Source organism: Scatophagus argus, chromosome 20 (genome assembly GCF_020382885.2).
Source record: "Scatophagus argus isolate fScaArg1 chromosome 20, fScaArg1.pri, whole genome shotgun sequence".
NCBI lineage: Eukaryota > Metazoa > Chordata > Actinopteri > Scatophagidae > Scatophagus > Scatophagus argus.
Window position 1 is genome coordinate 15200093 of NC_058512.1, and position 19226 is coordinate 15219318.

Below are 19226 nucleotides of genomic sequence, written 5' to 3' on the forward strand. Positions count from 1 at the left end.
TTAGAAACTTAGAACTTCAAATTCATGATGTGTAAATTATAGGTTAAATAACACCTTTTCATAATCTGCCTTTTCAGTTCACAAATTACTTGACAGACCGTGAGAGCCTCACAGTGATTTATAGAACAACAACAAAGAGGTTTTGTCAGGCACCACATGAATTACTACTATTGAGCAGTGCCTAGAAAGGATTATTATACATCACTGCAATGAAGAAAAAATGCAGTAATCATGCTAAAAGTAGTAATGAAGGTTATATTTCACTAATCCCAGAAGCCTTTGTAGTTTGTGGAGCCATAGAGTTGTCACATAACATTCATGCCAAATATTGTATAAATGGTGCTTCTCAGAGTATTTTTGCTATTTAAACAAAAAGTGGGTACAAGCACATGTATGTATTTGTGTTTATTGGCTTTAATATGCTCTGTACGTCTCATCCAATAAGAACTGAGTGTATATTTTTATTATTATTTATTTTTTATTCCAGTTAAAGGGCTTAACTGCTGACACAGTATAACGACTGTGAATTCAGTCCATCTCCAACAGTGATCCATGATAATCACACTGAGTCATGACCACAATCCAAATGAGATGGAGAAGGGCAGATGAAAAGGAGCTGTGTCATCTCAAGCTGACATAAATGAGACAGATTTGGAAATATTTTGCCATCAAAATGGGAACTGCAGACTTAAAGCTTGCAGTTGCTCACTGTGAACATCTATTTGTCATATAGTTTGAAAATAAACTATGGTGATTAATTTCTATGCCAGTGAGCACCCACATTCTCCCCAAATAGCCCCATTTTTCAAAGGGTCTGGATCAACAAAGTTCCATTGATTTTGAAAGTATTTGTGTATGCAAAACACCCAAAATGAGCAAAGAGGAATACCAATCAGTTAAAGTATGCATGTTAACTTCTCTGGTGTACGAGAGGCAGATCTATTTTAGTGAACATCAGTGTCTGATTAACAATCTCATGTCAACAAATCGAAAGTAACTCGCAAGGAAAAATCTGAGGCTGGGCAAGATAAAATGTTCAGGGACATTTAATAATGCAAAATCGAATTACCTCATTGCTGCTAGACTGTGATTTACACTGGAAAAAGACATGATCAGTTTGAAGGCAGTGAAAGACAGATGACCATTTAAGCTGACAAATATATCATGCAAAGTTTATTTCAATGTACATTAATTCTTCAAACGTTGCATTTTTATTTGAAATGGCCCTGATTCAGGGATTGCATATACCTACATAGTGTTTATTCAACAACTCAAAGTCTCAAAGTTAGATGACACACAAATACACAAAACATTAAAAAAAACTTGTAAACCACATTTGCCTTCTAATCAAAAGGGAAAAAAAACTTCTCTAAAATCTCTAAAATTGACACTAAAACCTTCACTTGAAAAGTAAGTCATTAGCTAAAAAAATGTAATTGCTCAGCCAAACATTTGGGAAACTTGCGTAGTGAAATAAATCAATTAAAATGTTTGTTTTGGCATATGAGCTCATTTGTGTCATTATATTGTCATTGTGGTAAAGATTATTGCAAAATTTCACATAAACTCATGAACCATAAATACAGAAATGAGAACAGCACAAATGCATAATTTATTTACACAAGAAACAGTCCACACAAATATAGCCTTGATTTTAATACACAAATAGAGTCTGGATTTTAATCATTTAATCAATAGTTTATATTTTTAATAATATGACTACATATTTTCTTCATTGCAATGAAAATATTCAGTTAATGAAAAGAGTCATTTCACTCAAATATATTGGTCAAAGTGCTTCACAGTGTCAACAAGCACTGTGAGAAATTGCGCTCTGTTATCTCTTTTCGACCAAGTGTGTTCTGACGAACAAAAAATCAGCCATTATCATGAGGTCATCAATTCTGAGTGGACAAAAGTTGTAATCAGTAAGTGAATAAGTACCTACCCCTACTGCAAGGTCTTTGCCCTTGGGATAACAGGAACACAGATGTTTTTCAAAAAGTACAATCTCTTGGGTAAACGCCTAATTAAAGTGAAATAGGGGTTAAGAATGATTTTTTTGCTGTACTATAAAACCAGTACAACAGAGGCAAAGTCATTCTCTCCCTGATGCTATTATTCCACACTCTGCTGGGAGGCATTCGGTGAGGTAATTAACTTCGCTGACATGTTGCGAATTCTCGCCTCTCAGACTGAATGCTGGATGTGCAGATAGACTGATTGAAAAACTCCCATTTAGGTTTCAATCTTTAAATTATCCACGTCCAACCATATTTCCATGGTAATATTGCAGATAATCGTGCTAATTTTACACTTGGCAGGAGATAATAGTCGCAGCTTATCCTCAGCAACAAGCACTAATTGCCATCCTTATTCTTTCTGTCAAGCAAAACACAAATACCTTCTTTAATCCATGTAAAGATAAAAAAAAATTAAAAAATAATAACTATGTCTGCAAGGTTAAATGAAAAATGAACACAATCATTACAGTGAAACACACTGAAAATGCCACTGCATTGCTGCTACAAACTGATTGTGTGTGTGTTTCATGTACAGCTCCCTATGCAGTAACCCCTCAATGTGACCCCTCAAGTCCTGTGATGTGTCAGTTTATAATGCTTTTTATTACTGCAGAGCAATGTTTTGTCAGTCTCCGTTAGTGAACTTAAATGTCTTATGAGTTGACAAATGCATCTGCAACTCATCATTTAATTATTGATTAATCTATCAACTGCTGTAATTCATTTGTCAACTTTTTTATATATAAAATGTTGTCTATAAAATGGAACAGAAACACCATGAAAATCATCACTCACAATATTTGAAATTGCTTGTTTAAATCAATTACCAGTCCATAACCAAAATTGTATAAAACTGGAAAAATTAGCAAATCCGGATAGTTGATAAGGTAAGCCCAGTATTTGCTTTATTGTTACTGCACTACTTGACGTGAGTCATTATTACATAAGGATGAATTTCATGGTGACAAATTCTGAATAAGAATAAGAGTTGTAAATTCATCTAACTTGCATGTCACACCTAAGTCTCCACTGAAGAGAAAAGTACAGATTGTCAACTTTTAATTGAGTGCACGCTTTGGCCTCCAGGTAAAACAGACTGAAGAACACTTAAAGTTTTGTCAGTAGTCATGCTTGAAGGTGGGCATAAGTGAACACAAATTTACATTCAGAGAAAGTCTGACTTAGAAATGACTCAGGACAGAGCATGGCTTTCTCATTTTTTCAGAAAGTTATAATCCTTCAGATGTTCATCAAATCAAACTCATTTTGATACCATTTATAGGCGTTCTTAGCCAGTGTTTTTACATTCTTTTGATTAATATTCATTGTTGGTGGCTGGGTCCACCACAAGAACATTTTCACTCATAAAGGGTCCATAGAACATAATACATCCAGTCTTAAGTCCAGTTTAAGCTAATGCTAATGTAAACATTTACCACTGTTGCTGCTTTGCATTAAAAGCAGATACTTGGTAAAATATGACCTTGCTTTTACTGTGAAGCAGTCAGAGGAATGCAATGTATGCATCAGTGAGGTTGAATTCTTAGTACTTTTTAAAGTTTTATTTTTATCCTATTCATCTAAATGCCCTGTACATGTTTAATTACAGCATACTGAGCTCTAAGTGATACTTCATGAAGTGACTGGGAGGTCAAGGTACTTAAAAAAATAAAGAAAACTATAACTAATTGACTTTAAACTATCAGCTAAGGGTCAGAACAAATCTCTCAAACCATAGCAGCACCATACTTCCAGTTTTCTGCATCTTCTCTGTAAAGCTCATATCAAGCTGTCACTGTGTCACTTCTTGTATAGAAACACTTAAAACAGGAGTAATGGGATCATCTTCATTGAAAAACATCACTTCACAAACAACAAGTCACTGGTAGGTTGGCAGATTCAGATTGATCTAAGAAAAAAAAAAAAGCCTGAATGCTATGATAAATGCAGCTGATAAATTCACACTATGTACACATACTGAAAAACAACAAAAAAAAAACTAGACCTGTCAGTGCGAATTGCTATTTTATCGTGTGAATGCTATGAGTGTTTGCCTTTGAAATAAGCTGTTGAAGTACCCATGCCCAGGCCATATTTGCACACTCTCATTACTGCTTTCTTTGTTTGCTCTCAGCATTGTGAAAACTCTCCTCCACAGACACAGACGAGAAATATGTGTTTGTCTCACCCTGTAATCTCTGATGTCAAAGTGATATAAAAGTCTAAATAAATGGAATTGCAGAGCATTAAAAAGGATGACTGTGACATTACCTCCGATCATTTTCTCAGGATGGGGGTTGTCTGGTGCTGCAGTACTAATACCATTAGTTTAATTGGAAGCTGGTTCAGATGTAAGACAAGTATTTTATCAGTCAATGAAATCCGCTGCCCACTCAGTGTCAAAAGAGCAGAATCAAGCTGTATATCTTTACACCATCACAGATTGCTTCTCCAGTTTACGTTGTGTAAATGGAGCAGCAGAGAGTAAAGCCATTTCTGCACCTCTGACATGCACTGCATGCTGCCTCCAACTACAACTTGATTTTTGAAGAGTTGGAGGAAGCTGTTGAATTTCATCTAACAAATTTTAAGAAGTTATTTCACTAATTACTATAATGTTAATTATAGGATTATTAATAATTATAATGTCCAAATGTTCCTGATATTTTGTCAAAGCACTGAGCTTTGCTACTGTGTCATTTTTCTACAAACAAATCCTTGCAATCTGAATGTTTTGACAACGCTATAATCACGTAGCCCATTTAAATACAGCAAATACAGTCTGGTAAAGCTTTATAGTATGCTGACATTCACTCAAGAGACTCGAGTTACTCACAGTTTAGAACTGTGCTGAAGTAACATGAGCACCATTTGGTTACACTTCAGTCTGTATATGACATTTCATTTCATAAGACCTTGATTGGTTGTTAGACTCGAGAGTCACTTCCTAGCATTTGCAAATAATTCATTCAGTGTTTAATGGACATAATAAAAGAGAGCCTGCTTTAAAGCTAATCCCCCTAAGTACACACAATAACTAAAAAGGTAGCAGTATAACAGTCCAGTTTATGAGCCCTTGCTGTTATTCACATCTCTTTGTGAACAGGTTTCCTTTGGATTGTTTTATTCTGTTGCGTTCCCTGTATGATTTTGCTATTCAGGTTGTAGTCCTAAATGTCAACAAGGGGCAAAATTGTGCTTTTAAAAAAATGTAGATGGTACACGAAAAAATATTTTCACATTTCCTTGTTTGATGTATTGGAAGCGCAATATTTGGATTCAATTTTAAAAACATAGGCAAAAAAGTAGTGCTGACTACAAATCCCCAGAGCAGCACATGCGGTTTGATCATTTATGGACTTGTGGTACAATATGTGTACACTAGAAAATGAAAATGTTCTACAGAAGTGAAACATTGATTTGCAGTAAATGCAGCCTCTATGAGTGAATTTCAATTACAGGATGGATACTCCACAATGCTCTGGTACACTGTGGAGTTCTGAGTTAATTATTTGGTTGACTAATGTGAAGGCCTTGAGCTAGAGCAGCAAGCAAAGCCCAATGTTCCTTTTTTTATCCCATCATTGTTCATGGAGAAAACAGAGCATGAGGCACAGGCACGTTTCTCTCAGCAGGTTTACAGCAGTGGTGACAGGTTTGTGCCTGGAACGTCGCTGGTTTGACAGAAACAATCTACACTGGGAAGCAGGTGGGGGTAAAATTAGTGCTTTCAGTGATTTAAATTTTTCAGCATCATTGTAAAAATTTAGGATATATACCGCATAAAATAATTAAAACAACATTGCAATGAACTGTGTTTCACTGTTATCCCTTGCAACAGATAAGACTCTGAGTGTGACTAAGAGTGCCCAGTCACACCACAAATATTCATTTGTGCTTTCTTGACAAATTGTGCTGGAAGCAGTGGGGGAAGGTTAACTAAGCACAATCACTTACAAAGAAGTACATAACAGTGAGTTTATTTTAGTGTCAGCAGCCTGCATAACAAGTTATTGAAAATTTAGCTTTTAAAAAAAAGATAATGATAAAGATAATGATAATGATAAAGAGTCAGTTAGGTTTAGCTTAACAGATTTTTTGAATTTTATTTTTATATCTCTTGTATACGGTATATGTAAGTGGTTACGTGGTGACATCAAATTATATGATATGAAAATTAGCATGTGACACCAACCAGCAAGTGTGGTGACTTTTTGAACACTCTTTAGCTACTTTCCACTGAAAACAGTAATTGTGAATATTGTTTTCCATTTCTGTCCCTAAATCACTAAACAGCCCTGAATCAAAAACATAGGACCTTTATAATAAGGTGACCACTGAAATGAATAAAATTGGATCAGAAACTTCACTGTTATAAATACTGATGTGACTGAGCAGTCAGATAAAAGAAAAACTTTAACAACTAATTTTGCGAATTTACAATGAAATTTGCTTTTAATTCCTCATTTTTGACTACAGCATTTTATGAAATGACAGCATGACTATACAATTTGATAAGGATGTGCTCAATGCCTGCTGTCGACATGCCCTCAAACGAGGCATATAAGCATTCAACTGGTGCCATTTATCAGCGCTGCTGTTTGCTCCCTGTGTGAATAACTCTGTGAGTGTAAAGCAGGTGTTCATTCAGTGAAGTGACCCTTGGTAAATTAAAGTCAAAATAAAAGCTAATCTCCCTTTATCTCCATAAAAAAAAAATAAACAAGGGCAAACCCTACAAGTTGACCTGACCCTCTTCAATTACTGAACATAATTACAGGTCTTGCTTCACTGAACAAATAGATGGCCTGCAGGGGAAAGTAAGGCCTTCATCCAGTATGAATTTTTGGTATGGAAAAAAACCTTAAAAACAGCAATTTGAAGGGGAAAAAAGCTGATAATGATCTCTGCTGGGAAACGACACTTTTAAAAACAATGCTAAACTAAAGTAGAACAGCTACCGTACCGTGCAGCCGAATAACCTTTCATTTCCTATTTATCTTCCATATTTGTTGGCATTTCATAAATATCTATTTTATTAAACTCAAAACTGATTGATTATATCTAAACACTTATTTATCCCCTGCCTAAACCAGTCACTTGATGATGACTGAGATCGTTTTGTCCCTGGCGTGGCCAATGAGTCATCCCTGGATGATGAATCCTCATCAAACTACAGTAGTGAATCCTCGAGCACAGTGAAATGCTTTGATATTGGCAGAACGACAGAAAGAAAGAAAATATCAAGAGCATGACAGTCACAAAGCAAAACAAACTTTAAATGCTCTGCATAAGGGTACAGGTGATTTCATGTCTCAGCTACTTTAACTAAAACCTGTATTGTTGAAAACCATTATTTTTCAAGTTAAAAAAAAAAAAAAACAAAAAAAAAAGATTGAGCAGACCAACCCACCCACACACACACAAAAAGATATTCTGTACTCTAGTCTTTTTTGGTTTGAAAAGTGAATTGAATTGATCAATCTAAAGCGCACTCTCTGCCACATGCACTTTTTTGTCACCTTGTGATGCAAGTCAGTAAGTCAAAGGACACACTAGGTGAAATGGGCCAAAGGCTGGCACTGTCAGAACAGCACAGTGTCTGGTTCTGGCTCAGCAGAGCAGCTGCTTTGATGGCCTGGGAGCAAAGAGAGCTGAGTGCAATTTCTCAGTGCCTTTGTGGAGCAATGCATGCTGGGAAGGCTACAGCACCTAGCAGGCTTCAGAAGATTCGATGAAGGAATCAGGCCTGTGGGTAAAAAGAAACTTGTGAAATTATTGAGTTATTATTATTGAGTTTCCTGATATGTTACCGCAGATGTGATATCATTACATGTCTGCACCCTGCTGGTTTTCCGGAACTCCCACAGATATGAAACACTCAGAGGTTAAGGGCTGGTTGTTAAATATCGGCTTGTGAGTGCAAATGCAGATTAGCTTGCGAGTTATTTAGAGGAGACAAAGAGTGAAAACATGTCTTGACCTTTTATCATAATATTCTCCTGAAAGGACACTAACAAATGTCACCTTGATCAGTTTAAAAACCTCTAAGTGTTCCTGTAATGGCCTGTTAAATGTCGCTCTCTAAAGCCACACTGCCACTGTAAACAACTGAATTTAAGTTTGGAAAAAAAAAAAAAAAATACACAACCCAGCTGGTTTGAATACACATTTACATCAGATGTGATGTAAACACAAACAAGAATTAAGTTAGAAAAGCTAAAGGTTTTGTTCCTGTGACCCCATCATTCCTGGAACTGTTTGGTCAAAAGAGGCTAATTCAAGCCAACTGTTCAAAGTAATTGAAGCATGGAAGCTATTACTGCCTGAAGATGCACTAACCAACTGAAGAAGCCAATTTAGCCTGCACACTGATGCTCATATTTAGGGTGTTCGCTGACATTACTCCCCCTCCTAGTACCTTACTAATGGGCAGATTTGCTAATTCCATCAGCCTATTAGATGTGTTTTCTTCTCATATGGTGATATTTCTCATTCTTAAGAAAGACATTATTCTTATTCATGTCCTAATCCGCTAGGGAACATGGCATTTACAGGATTTGTTCATTGAACTGAAGATACTGTTGGGATGAATAGTGATTAACTTCACCACAATCACCCAGGGTATCATTTCGTTTGGCTCCAACATTGTGATGTACTGATAAATGATTCTAAACAGACAAATGTATCTAGTTTTTCACCAATGTTGGTGCCAAAACATGAGCTGCATATTAATAAGAAAATAAAAATCCTCACCATCATGGTCTCCAGGCTGTGAGCAGAAATCTGCAGCATCCCACTCATAATTCTCATCAACTGAGGCCTTTCTCCTGAAGAGGTCACAAAACACTACTAAGTATATAAACCCAATTTCTATGTTAAATGCACACACAGACACACACAATAATGTTTACAAATGGCAAAGAAGAGGTCTCAATGAACTAAGCATCAAAACTACTTTTAAATGCTTTTATTCTTCTAGTCCAGGGGCGGCCAACCCGCGGCTCCCGAGCCTCATGCGGCTCTTTAACTAGTTTCATGCGGCTCTTCAGGAGCTTTCACATGACATGCGTCAAATATGCTTGGCTGGCGTTGCCATTTATTCCCCCTACGGCTAGATGGCAGGCTGACCAGGTAAGCCTGTTTGAGTGACGTGAAACGCGCGACGAGAATCTTTGGCGCAACATCATTTGCGTTGTAAACAATTTCCGTCAAGTTAGCTCTCAAAATGGCAGGGAAAAAAAGCACAGCCAAACGAAAATATGAAGAAGAACACAGGACGTTTTTGACAGAGTGGGAGAGTTTATATTTTTTTGTTGAACGTAATGGCAAGCCGATCTGCCTTATATGTCACGCAGCATTAGCGCATTTCAAAGCTTCAAATCTTCAGCGTCACTTCAGCTCACTCCATCCTAACATCGAACAGGAATTTCCAAAAGGGACTGAACTTCGCAAGCACAAGTTGGTCGCTTTGAAAAGTCAGGCAGAAAAGCAGATGCAGTTTTTCCAAAAATTTACGAAACACTCGGAGACCGTAACGCTTGCATCATATCAACTGGCTTGGAACATAGCACGGGCTAAAAAGCCATACAACGAAGGGGACTTCATTAAAAAATGCCTCATTGACGCTGTTGAAATCTTGTCTTCTGAAGACGCCAAACTAAAACAGAGCGTATCAGACGTCCAACTGTCCCGCCACAGTGTTGAACGCAGAATATCGGATATTAATACGGCTGTTGAATCACAGTTGCACTCTGACCTTCAAGCATGTGCGTATTTTAGTGTGGCATTGGATGAGAGTTGTGACATACAGGACAAGCCTCAGTTGGCAATATTTGCACGGTCTGTGTCAAATGAATGTATGATCAAAGAAGAACTCCTTGATATTGTGCCATTAAAAGACAGAACCCGTGGCATAGATGTGAAAGAAACGATCTCTGTCTGCGAGTCTGTGTTTTCTACCCTGAAACACGTGAAATCAAAGCATCGATCTGTTCTGACTGACACTCATTTGAAAGAATTGCTTCGAGTGGCAACAACAGAATACAAGCCAGATTTGAAGAGGATTGTTCAAGATAAGGAATGCCAGAAGTCTCACTAAGCAGCATAGTAAGAGAAAAATGTTATTGAAAATTATTCTATTTTTGTTTGTGGACTTGCTTGAACTGAGTGTTTGTGTGTGTGAGACAGTGCACACAATGTTAACTGTTGAAAATAACTAATATTATCATGTTGGTGTGGTTATTTTAATTAAATCTGGCTGAGCAGAGGTCTGTGTGTGCGTGCCTGCCTGTGCCTGCATACATGATTAAGGAATGGGATGATGTTCATGTGTTCATGTTGCCCATGTGTATGATGTGGCTCGTTGCAGTAACGCAGAAAAAAAAGTGGCTCTTAGTCTCTGACTAGTTGGCCACCCCTGTTCTAGTCAACCATTTTTGGTTTTGCTTAGAGATTTAGAACTGAGCGGATATTTGTGGTATGTACTTCTAATCCTAGTGAGATGTTTTATTTTATTTAATGTTTGTGCAACTACGCAACACTTGAGAATGCTCTATAATTCTTAGAGTTTTGAATCACTTGTTGCTTTTTGCAGCATATCAGTGTTTACTGATGTTCAAACAGATCGATTGCTTTTTAAATTTTTTTGACATCACACAAATCACAGACTGATGTACAAATAAGAATTTGCAATTAAATATGGCATGTACAAAAATATAGTACTTAGTAATACTATACAGTAAAATATAATTTCCCTCATTCATTATGTGCTTAATACCTTTGGCTTGGTTCCATTTGGTGACTGTGCTTGTCCTCTGTGCTCCCTTGGCTCTCCTCGACTGTCTCTGGTGAGCTGGTGAGGACTGGGGAAAGGTGACACAGGGACAGACGTCCGTTAGCAGGCTCCATGCTGCCTCGGCCGCTGCTGGCATAACTGCTGTAGCTGCTCCCGGACTCTGGCACTCCCTCATAGCCACCTGCCTCCACTTCTAGTGCATCTTGATTACTGTTCCTGAGTGGTAAGCATCTGGAAGCTTCCTTCATGGCCTCCAAGGAACCTTTTGCCTTTTCTACGGCTTCCTGGTGGGCGATTGGCCATCTGGAAGCACTGGGAAAGACGGACTCCTCTCTTTTCGGCTCGTAGTGGCAAGGCACATCAGAATTTGATATGGACCTGTCTGGACTGCTCCTTGGAGATAAAGCATTCGCAGCAGGAGGTAAACAGGAGGCAGTTTGGGAAGCAGGAGGAGAATCTGCTAGAGATTTGGAGATCTTCCTTAAAGGAGAAGTCTGGGGTTCCCAGAACAAAGAATCTGGACAACAGGAAGATGTAGCAGAACAATTCTGTTGGCTGAGAGAATCTACCCACGCATCAGGAGTCAAAAAATTACTCTCTTTGCGTCTCCTTGAGTCAAGGCTATGACTTCGGTGTTTAGAGTCCCAGATTTTAGAGCCTTGGGTTACAGGTTTCCAGAGTTCTGGTTGTGGAGGTTGTGAAGAAGCTGGTTTCTTGATAATATCATCCACAGAGACAGGACTGCGGCAGTTAAAGCTCAGGCTCCTACTCATGTCCTCGTACCGGCCTCTGCGAGTCAGAGACTGCCCTTGCTGCACATGAGAGGCGATTCTGTGGTGCAGCATGGGCGTTGTAGGTCGCATTACACATACCTCTAACTCTGGCTCATCCACACTCATCTCTACACACATGTCATCATCAGAAGGTTCAGGGAACCCTACCTCCACTTTTGTGGAGTCTGAATCTGGCACTACACCCAGAGTCAAATTAGATCTTTCAGTATATTTATTGCTATGGAAAGACAACGTTGAAATGCTGCCATGACTAAGACTGTTCTGTCTCCGTGCTTTAGAGCATGAATCATTCGTTTGCATTTCTAATTGTGGTGAATTATCATAGCCCTCTGGTGCTGCCTCTACACTTTCATGTCTCTGGGGATTTGAGGAGAGATGTGGGAGAGTTAATCTGTCTTTGGAAAAACTGCCTGGCCTTTCTGATTGGACTTGGGTCTGTTTGGTAAATGGTGCAGCAGGATGATGGCTGATGGACTTAAAACAAGATGGACTCATAGGTGAAGACAGATTGACACGAGTGAAATCTGGAATCAGAGTGGAGGGAGAGACATAAGGATGGGTTCCCCCATGCACAGAAGATGATGAAAAAGGGCTTGGTGACAGACCAAAGCTCTCCTTGCTGTCTTGGAGGTATCTGTGTGGCAAAGTGCTGCTCTTATGTTCCCACATAAGTTCATAACCACCAGCCTCTTGCCTGTCTAAGTCAAAATGCTCACTCCTCGTTTCTCTCATGGAGCTCCTTCCCAGAGTGTACTTCTGGAGCTCCCTCTCCAGCTCTTCCCTCTCCTTAGCCAGTTTCAGGCAGTGACTCAGATTTCCTCGTTCCCGCTCGTGCTCCATTTGGAGAACCAGAGTGCTGGCAGTTGTGGATGGCTGACCTAGGCCGGAACGGATATGTGGGAGCACTGGAAAAGTTAGAGTTGGTTCTCTGTCTTGTTGAGGAACAGTGGCCAAACTACTATTTGAGCACATGCTGCTGAGGTCAGGAAAACCATCATAGGATGCCTTTTGATCAAGGATATATTTTCTGTGATAGGGCAGCTGCTGGGTTATACCACCAACTCGCTGTGTGGAATTAGCTTCTGCTGGTTTGCAAGGTGGGAGATCTACAGAGAGTACAAACGGTGGCTCTTTCATGTCTTCCCTTTCTGAGTGCAGTGAAACAGTCCTTCGGACCCCTGCAAGTTTGTCATATGTTGTGCTTTTCTTGCTGAGAACACTCAGTGTATCATTGTCACATGATGGGAGTATGAAGCGGCCATCTGGACCTCGAGAGATCAGCTCAATTGAAGGAGAAATTGGTGAAGATGTTGTTCTTGTAAGGCGGCCTCTGCTGTAGTTGGACAATAGATGTTTCCGCCTGTGATGATTCTCAGTGCTAAAGGAGGAACAGTCTGTCTGCGAGGACGAGGAGGAGGTGGTGGTACAGGAAGTGGTAGGATAGAGGTTGCTGGCTGGAAGTAGGCTTTTCTTCAGCACACTGTCTGGACTGCTGGTGCCTGAATTCTTACTGTGATAGAGAGAGAGAGAGAGAGAGAGAGAGAGAGAGAGAGAGAGAGAGAGAGAGAGAGAGAGAACAAAAGAGGGAGAGGGAGGGTTGAAAAAAGAAAATTGTAAAAAAAAAACGGAGATGTAAGAGGGAGAAAATAAGATTGAGTGAGAGTGAAAGAGGGGGTGGGAGAGATGTAGACAGAGAGAGACCAAAACAGCAGTAGCAATAGATGAAGATGAAAAAGAGAAAGAAGATATGAAATAGAAAACTAGCAAAGCGCAGGCATTTTCAACACATTTTAGTCTGGAAGGGATGCAGAGGAAAAGGTCAATGGGGAGGTATTATAATGAAATGATAAAGGGGGTACTTACATTGATGGGGAGCATTTATAGATGTCAGGAGGGGGCTCTGAAAGGGAGGAAGATGGAGCAAGATGGTATCTGACTCATTAGGATACAACCACACTGACCATGAAGTAAAAACATAATCAACCCTAATAACAGCCCAATAAAAGGCCTAAGACACCCAGCCTTGTCCAAAAAGTTAATTACACTTACATTTATCAGCCACTAATGAGAAATTACCCTAATTAGCAAGTAATGTAAATGACATCAATAACTTTTACAACTGAATGGATGAACAAGGGACAAGAAGAGCACCAAATCCATGCAATGGGGTATGATTTATATAATGGATTGAAAGTGCCTTCAATATTTTATTGAATAAATGATGATATTCATGATACAGTTCATCAAAGTGAGTGTCTGCTGAGTCTCTGGAGTGAGGAGCATTTTACCATCCTTCTTCTTTCTGCGGCGCTGGTCCCTCTTGTGGCTGATGACACAGGCAGAACCCAGCAGCAAGATGAGTGCCAAGCACATGAAGCCGACCCCACCCAGCACGCCGGCCAGTAATGGCTCTGGGACGAACTCCAGGAGCTGAGATGGGGCAGGGTAGATCTCCATCCCTGTGGTATCATTATATCAGGTATGTTAGCAAATAAAATAACAGAAGGCTAGGTCTGATTATAGTGTCAGTAATAACCATAACACACTACAAAATAATTAAGAAATGACAAAAGTCTTTTACTTGCAGTAGCAGCAACACATTAAGACTATAAAGGTAAGTTAGAAAATGCATATATCATTTGGAAATATAAGTTCTCAAATTAGTATTAAGTATTTATTTATACTTCAAATCTTCAAAATTAAAATTACTTTTATTAATTAAGAAGCTTTTCTAAGAAAGAAAAACAGCTTTTCTTCATCAAACCATGCAGTCAGCTGACTGCCCTGGCTGACCTTCAATAAATATTCCATCCCCCTTGCATCACTCTGTTACAGCAACAATACAATTCATTTACACCACAAACAAAAGAATTCATAAAAATACGACAAAATTGAAAATCAAAATGAGGTTTGGTATTACCAGTAACCGCTTAATTGGAGATTAGATAAAATATATGTATATATTTTATCAATGTCCCTGATGATTGTTATCAGCAAATCATAAATTTGATTGTTCTGGATGGTTTGCTCAGTCAGACTGAAATCAGCAGAGCTATGTTAAAGAACATACAATCAGCACTTGGGTGATCAGTGGGTGTTGTAGATGCCTTTGTTTGATATCTCTGTATCTAATGAAAAATTCATGTCACATTCACACACAAGAAGAAAATACCAGTACAAGTTCTTTCACTAACTCTTTCGAGAAGTTATTAGTGGAGCTATTTCTATCATTCAGGATTCTAATGGGCGGCATTCCCTGGGGCCCTGCTCTAATTTTGGTCCAACATTGGGAATAAAGGGACAGGAAGAAATACAGAATAAGAGAAAACAGTTAGAAAAAGACTGAGAGAGGAGGATGGGTTGAAACAGAGGGTGGGGCAAAAATGTGAAGGGGGCAAGGTTGCTCTGGAACACCTACCCATGGTGGAGACATTGACTGATGGACTAGGCTCGCTCAGCAACTCCCCACGACGAGATAGCAGCCGCAGCTCGTACACACAGTCCTGAGACCAGCATCCACACATGCATACACACACACACACACACACACATACACACACAGTGGAGTGAGGAGGATCGAGGATGAAACCACACTTTGTCAACACAGGACTGTGCCTGCAATGCTAATGAAGCTCATTTGAATTTGTGCAGGCGTATACAGGAGAGAATAAGAAGGATGAAACGGGCTGAGAGAAGTAAAGAGAGGGCAAACAGATTGAAAGATGACAGAAAAATGATGGCAGTCATGTACTGTGCATAATTGAGAGTCTATAAATGTAAGACCAAGGAGGTATAGCCTAGATAAAAATCTCAAAGACATTCAACAAGCAAACCTGGACTGATTAGTCTCAGAGGGAGCAGTGCGAATGGCTTGTTACCTTGTGCAGACCCGAAATGACTATCTCGCTACTGTTGGCACTGATGTCCTCATCCAAATTAAACCACTCCCCTTGCTCGGTGCGGGATTGGAGAACAAATGCTGTGATGGGAGGTTGCTGAGCTTCAGGAAGGGACCATTGCAGAACAACACCCGCTGAGCCCTGATTAGCTGACAGAGACGCTGGGGGCTTTAGTTTACCCCTCCTCGCTGGAGGATCTGATGCAGAGAGAATACGAAAGACCTTCAGTCGATCAGCTTGATATGTTCTGGCGGAAAAATTAAATTACTGGGGAGGAAATTGCCGCTGCCACAGATGTGCAACCTTGAGAGTGTGAGGGGAGTTGGGCTGGGGTTGATTTTAGCTCTCTTGCTGAGTCCCAAACAAGTTGCAATATACAGTTTACTGACCAGCTTGTTAGGTTTGATCAAACCTAAGGCAAACATTCTATGAGGCATATTGCAGTAGTTCAGGCTTTATATTAAAATTTAAGAAAGTTTGATTAATATAGTGATAATACTGTTCATAATGACGTTTCTGGCCCCAGTAACACTGTAGCATTGTTTCACCAGGGAGGACCCATCATTCTGTTCCCAACAAGATCCCTTGGGAAAAGAATATACATGTTATTTTTTTTTTTAGCTCTTATCCAGTAGCAGCAGGTTGCATCCTCAAATACGTTTTTATGATCTCTTACATGTCTACTTCCTGCCAGGAAAGATAAAATGTTTCCAAGGGCAAAATCAACATTTAACTGACAACATTTGCACAGACGGCACCATCCATTGCCCTGGTCTGCTATAGGCTAGAGCGGACAACTAAACTTCCCTAAATGCACTGTCCATCCAGGTAAGATGAAGAGAAGAACATTGTGAGGTAATTGGTTTTGCTATGAGTGTCGGTTTTGCTTCAAGGTAAACATTTGATCATTCCAGGAAGACTGTAGACATTCGTAAGATCATGAGAATACTTTTGAAGACACAACGTCGTGCTGGATGACAGGTAACACCAGACTACAGCCACACTCGCTCTGGGAGGCTGTATTTAGGGCACAGCGTTGCTTTGAAATAATACAGTCTGACAATGCAAAATATCTGTATATAGTATAATGTTCATCATCTTAGTTTAGTGGTTAGCATGCCAACATTTACTGATTGGTAGTTAATTAAAAAAACAGCACAGCTGAGGCTGATGGGAGAACGTCATTATTTTAGCAAGTGTTTTTTTTAGCAAGCAATTTTGACTTGATCATTTCGCTAGATGTATGAAAAGTGGACGATTAAAGTTGTGTCCTTCTGAAAGGAACTTGACTGACTGCATGAAAATTTATCCATTTGTTCAGAGATTTAAGCTTGGCTAGTGAGGCTAAAAATTCCTTTTAGGTTTGTGTTGTAAATGTAATGTGACTGAATGGTAGAGTCTGTACATCACATATTACTTAAGGCAATGATGAAGCAGCCTACGCAGCACAAACCAGCTTAGATGGTGGAGAGGTATACTGTTTCCTTCTCAAACAAACAATCTTTGGGGGAGTCACCAGCATGAATCAAGCTTATTAACCACACAAAAGCCTCATTTCATGTTGTCCTTTTGGCAAGCTATTCTGGGAAGCCACTTCAGATCAGCAAAGGTGATACAATCTGCTCTTTGCAGCATTTATTTCAGCCGGTGAAAGCTACAGTCATTACCAGCTAAAAAGGAAAAGCCTGCTTGCTGAATGTTTTCTGTGTTTACTGCTAATAAAAACAATTGACAACAATTGTTAACATAACATAACATAAAACAACTGACAAGAGATTTAGCTATGGAGTATTTTGCAAATCTGAAACTGGATCCAAAATGGAAATGATTATGACACTGGGGAACAGTACTGACCCAAGGTCCGCGCAGTAGCAATCTCGCTGAAGGGTCCTGTGCCCATTTTATTGTGAGACAGGATGCTGAACTGATAGTCTGTGGAAGGGGACAGGCCCGTCACCTGCAGGATGGTGCCAGCTGAGGTGGGCACAGGCACAGAAAACCAGTCCTGCTTCCCATCATTATCACTCGCCGAAATCTTTTTCACCCTGCAGAGGGAGAGAGACAGAGAGAGAAGAAGTGAGAACAAAAGAGCGGCAGGAAACTCCAGTAGTCTGGTTTTATGAAACATGACAGAAAAGTAGGTTTCATTAATCATTTATAGTCATCATCAGCTCCGGATTTTGTGGCAGAGACAGCACTGATGTATCTGTACAATTGCACAGAGAGCTCGCAACTCCAATTATGGTGATTTTCATGTTCCTACTGGAGCTGAGGTTCACATCTATTTTATACAGAGCAAATCACTTTACCGGAGGCTAAAAAAACCTTTTCACCTAGACAAAGCAGGAGGAACTTTGAAAATTATTAAAGTCAGTCTGAAAATAATCCAGGTTTCTATTTTTTATTTCTTTTTTTTAATGGTGATAGCTTTGACTCAATGGAAATTTTCAATGGAAGTATGTCCTTTTATGTTAAGGGGCAGAATATGACTGATTAGCCTTGTGTAGAGAATCATCACATCCTTCTTTTTCACAAACTTGAGAATGATTTGAATATAGCCTTTCTACTATATATCATTTTTCAAATTCAAGATTCAAAGATTTTTACTGCCAATTCACCATATGTGCAGGACATACAGGAGAACTGAAATTTCTCTCTCAGTACTAATGCCACGCAATTAAATAAAAAAAAAGAGAAAAGATAAAAACATAGCAGTGTAAAAAATAAATAACAACATAAACTCCAAACTATGTACAATAACGCCAGTAGTGCAAACACGTTCACACACAGTGTTCTGAGTCTTTATGTGCAAAACAGCTAAGGTAAGTCCTCGTGTAAATGGGTGTGTTACAGTCTGGGGCTGAAGAGGAAGTGTGAGGGGGTGGAAAGTGTCACCAGCGATGCTGATGGCTCTGCGGGTGAGACAGGTGTGGAAAATGTCCGTGAGGGAGGGCAAAGGGGCACACATGACCTTGCTGGCTGTATTCACAATGTGCTGCAGAGTCTTTCAGCAGGCAGTGCAGCCTCCATACCACACAGTGATGCAAAGAGTAAGGACACTCTCAGGTGGGACATGCTCTCCCAAAAAAATTTCATTAGGGATAGAGCAAAATACAAGAGCAGAGAATTGTTAACTTTCAAAGAAAAATATGCAAGATTAGTGTTCTAGCAAGCATCATTTTCCAATTCAATGTGACATAAAAATGAAGACTGCAATTGAAATGTCTATGAAGTTTAGACCAGTACATACTGAAGCAAAGGTATTCAAAGGCTCTCTTGTTTTCTTTTTACAGAGAGCATTAATTTTGACTGTCCTTCATAATCTATGGTCTTGACGCGTCAGGCTGTCAGAGTAAGGAGTAGCTGGCGATTTGCAGGTAGTTCATGCTGACTGACTGATCTATTTTTATAGTTCTGATGTAATATATATTTACTTCTATGCTGCTCCTTGCTGCAGCGTTGACCCAGTTCCCGCAAAGGGATTAAGATAGCTCATCTCATCTTCATCTGATGTAGCGCTCCCAGGTTACAATGTGATTAAAATGAGCATTAGGAGACATTTTCTGTGTATTACCACTTACATTCTCTGGCATGAAAAAAACCAAAATATCAAAATATAGATTTCTGTTTGAATAGTGAATCAAATTCTTAAAAACAAGTTTTTACTTCAGCTAACTTAACCAGATTTTTAAGACATCCCACAAATTGAAAC

At 39.3% G+C, this 19226-nt stretch overlaps 1 protein-coding gene across 2 annotated transcripts in view; it reads right to left on the reverse strand.

Annotated features, from left to right (window-relative positions):
• Positions 1–4239: 4239 nt before the first annotated feature.
• The window catches only part of igsf9a (immunoglobulin superfamily, member 9a), a 51825-nt gene continuing 36838 nt past the window's right edge, over positions 4240–19226 (reverse strand). For both annotated transcript variants that reach the window (XM_046374871.1, XM_046374870.1), the window contains exons 14-21: positions 17369–17559; positions 15494–15711; positions 15034–15118; positions 13904–14074; positions 13479–13515; positions 10804–13125; positions 8781–8854; positions 4240–7773 (exon numbers count right to left, since the gene is read on the reverse strand). In XM_046374871.1, the coding sequence (XP_046230827.1) occupies positions 7610–7773; positions 8781–8854; positions 10804–13125; positions 13479–13515; positions 13904–14074; positions 15034–15118; positions 15494–15711; positions 17369–17559 (3262 nt within the window). In that variant the 3' untranslated portion in view covers positions 4240–7609. The remainder of the gene's footprint in view (positions 7774–8780; positions 8855–10803; positions 13126–13478; positions 13516–13903; positions 14075–15033; positions 15119–15493; positions 15712–17368; positions 17560–19226) is intronic.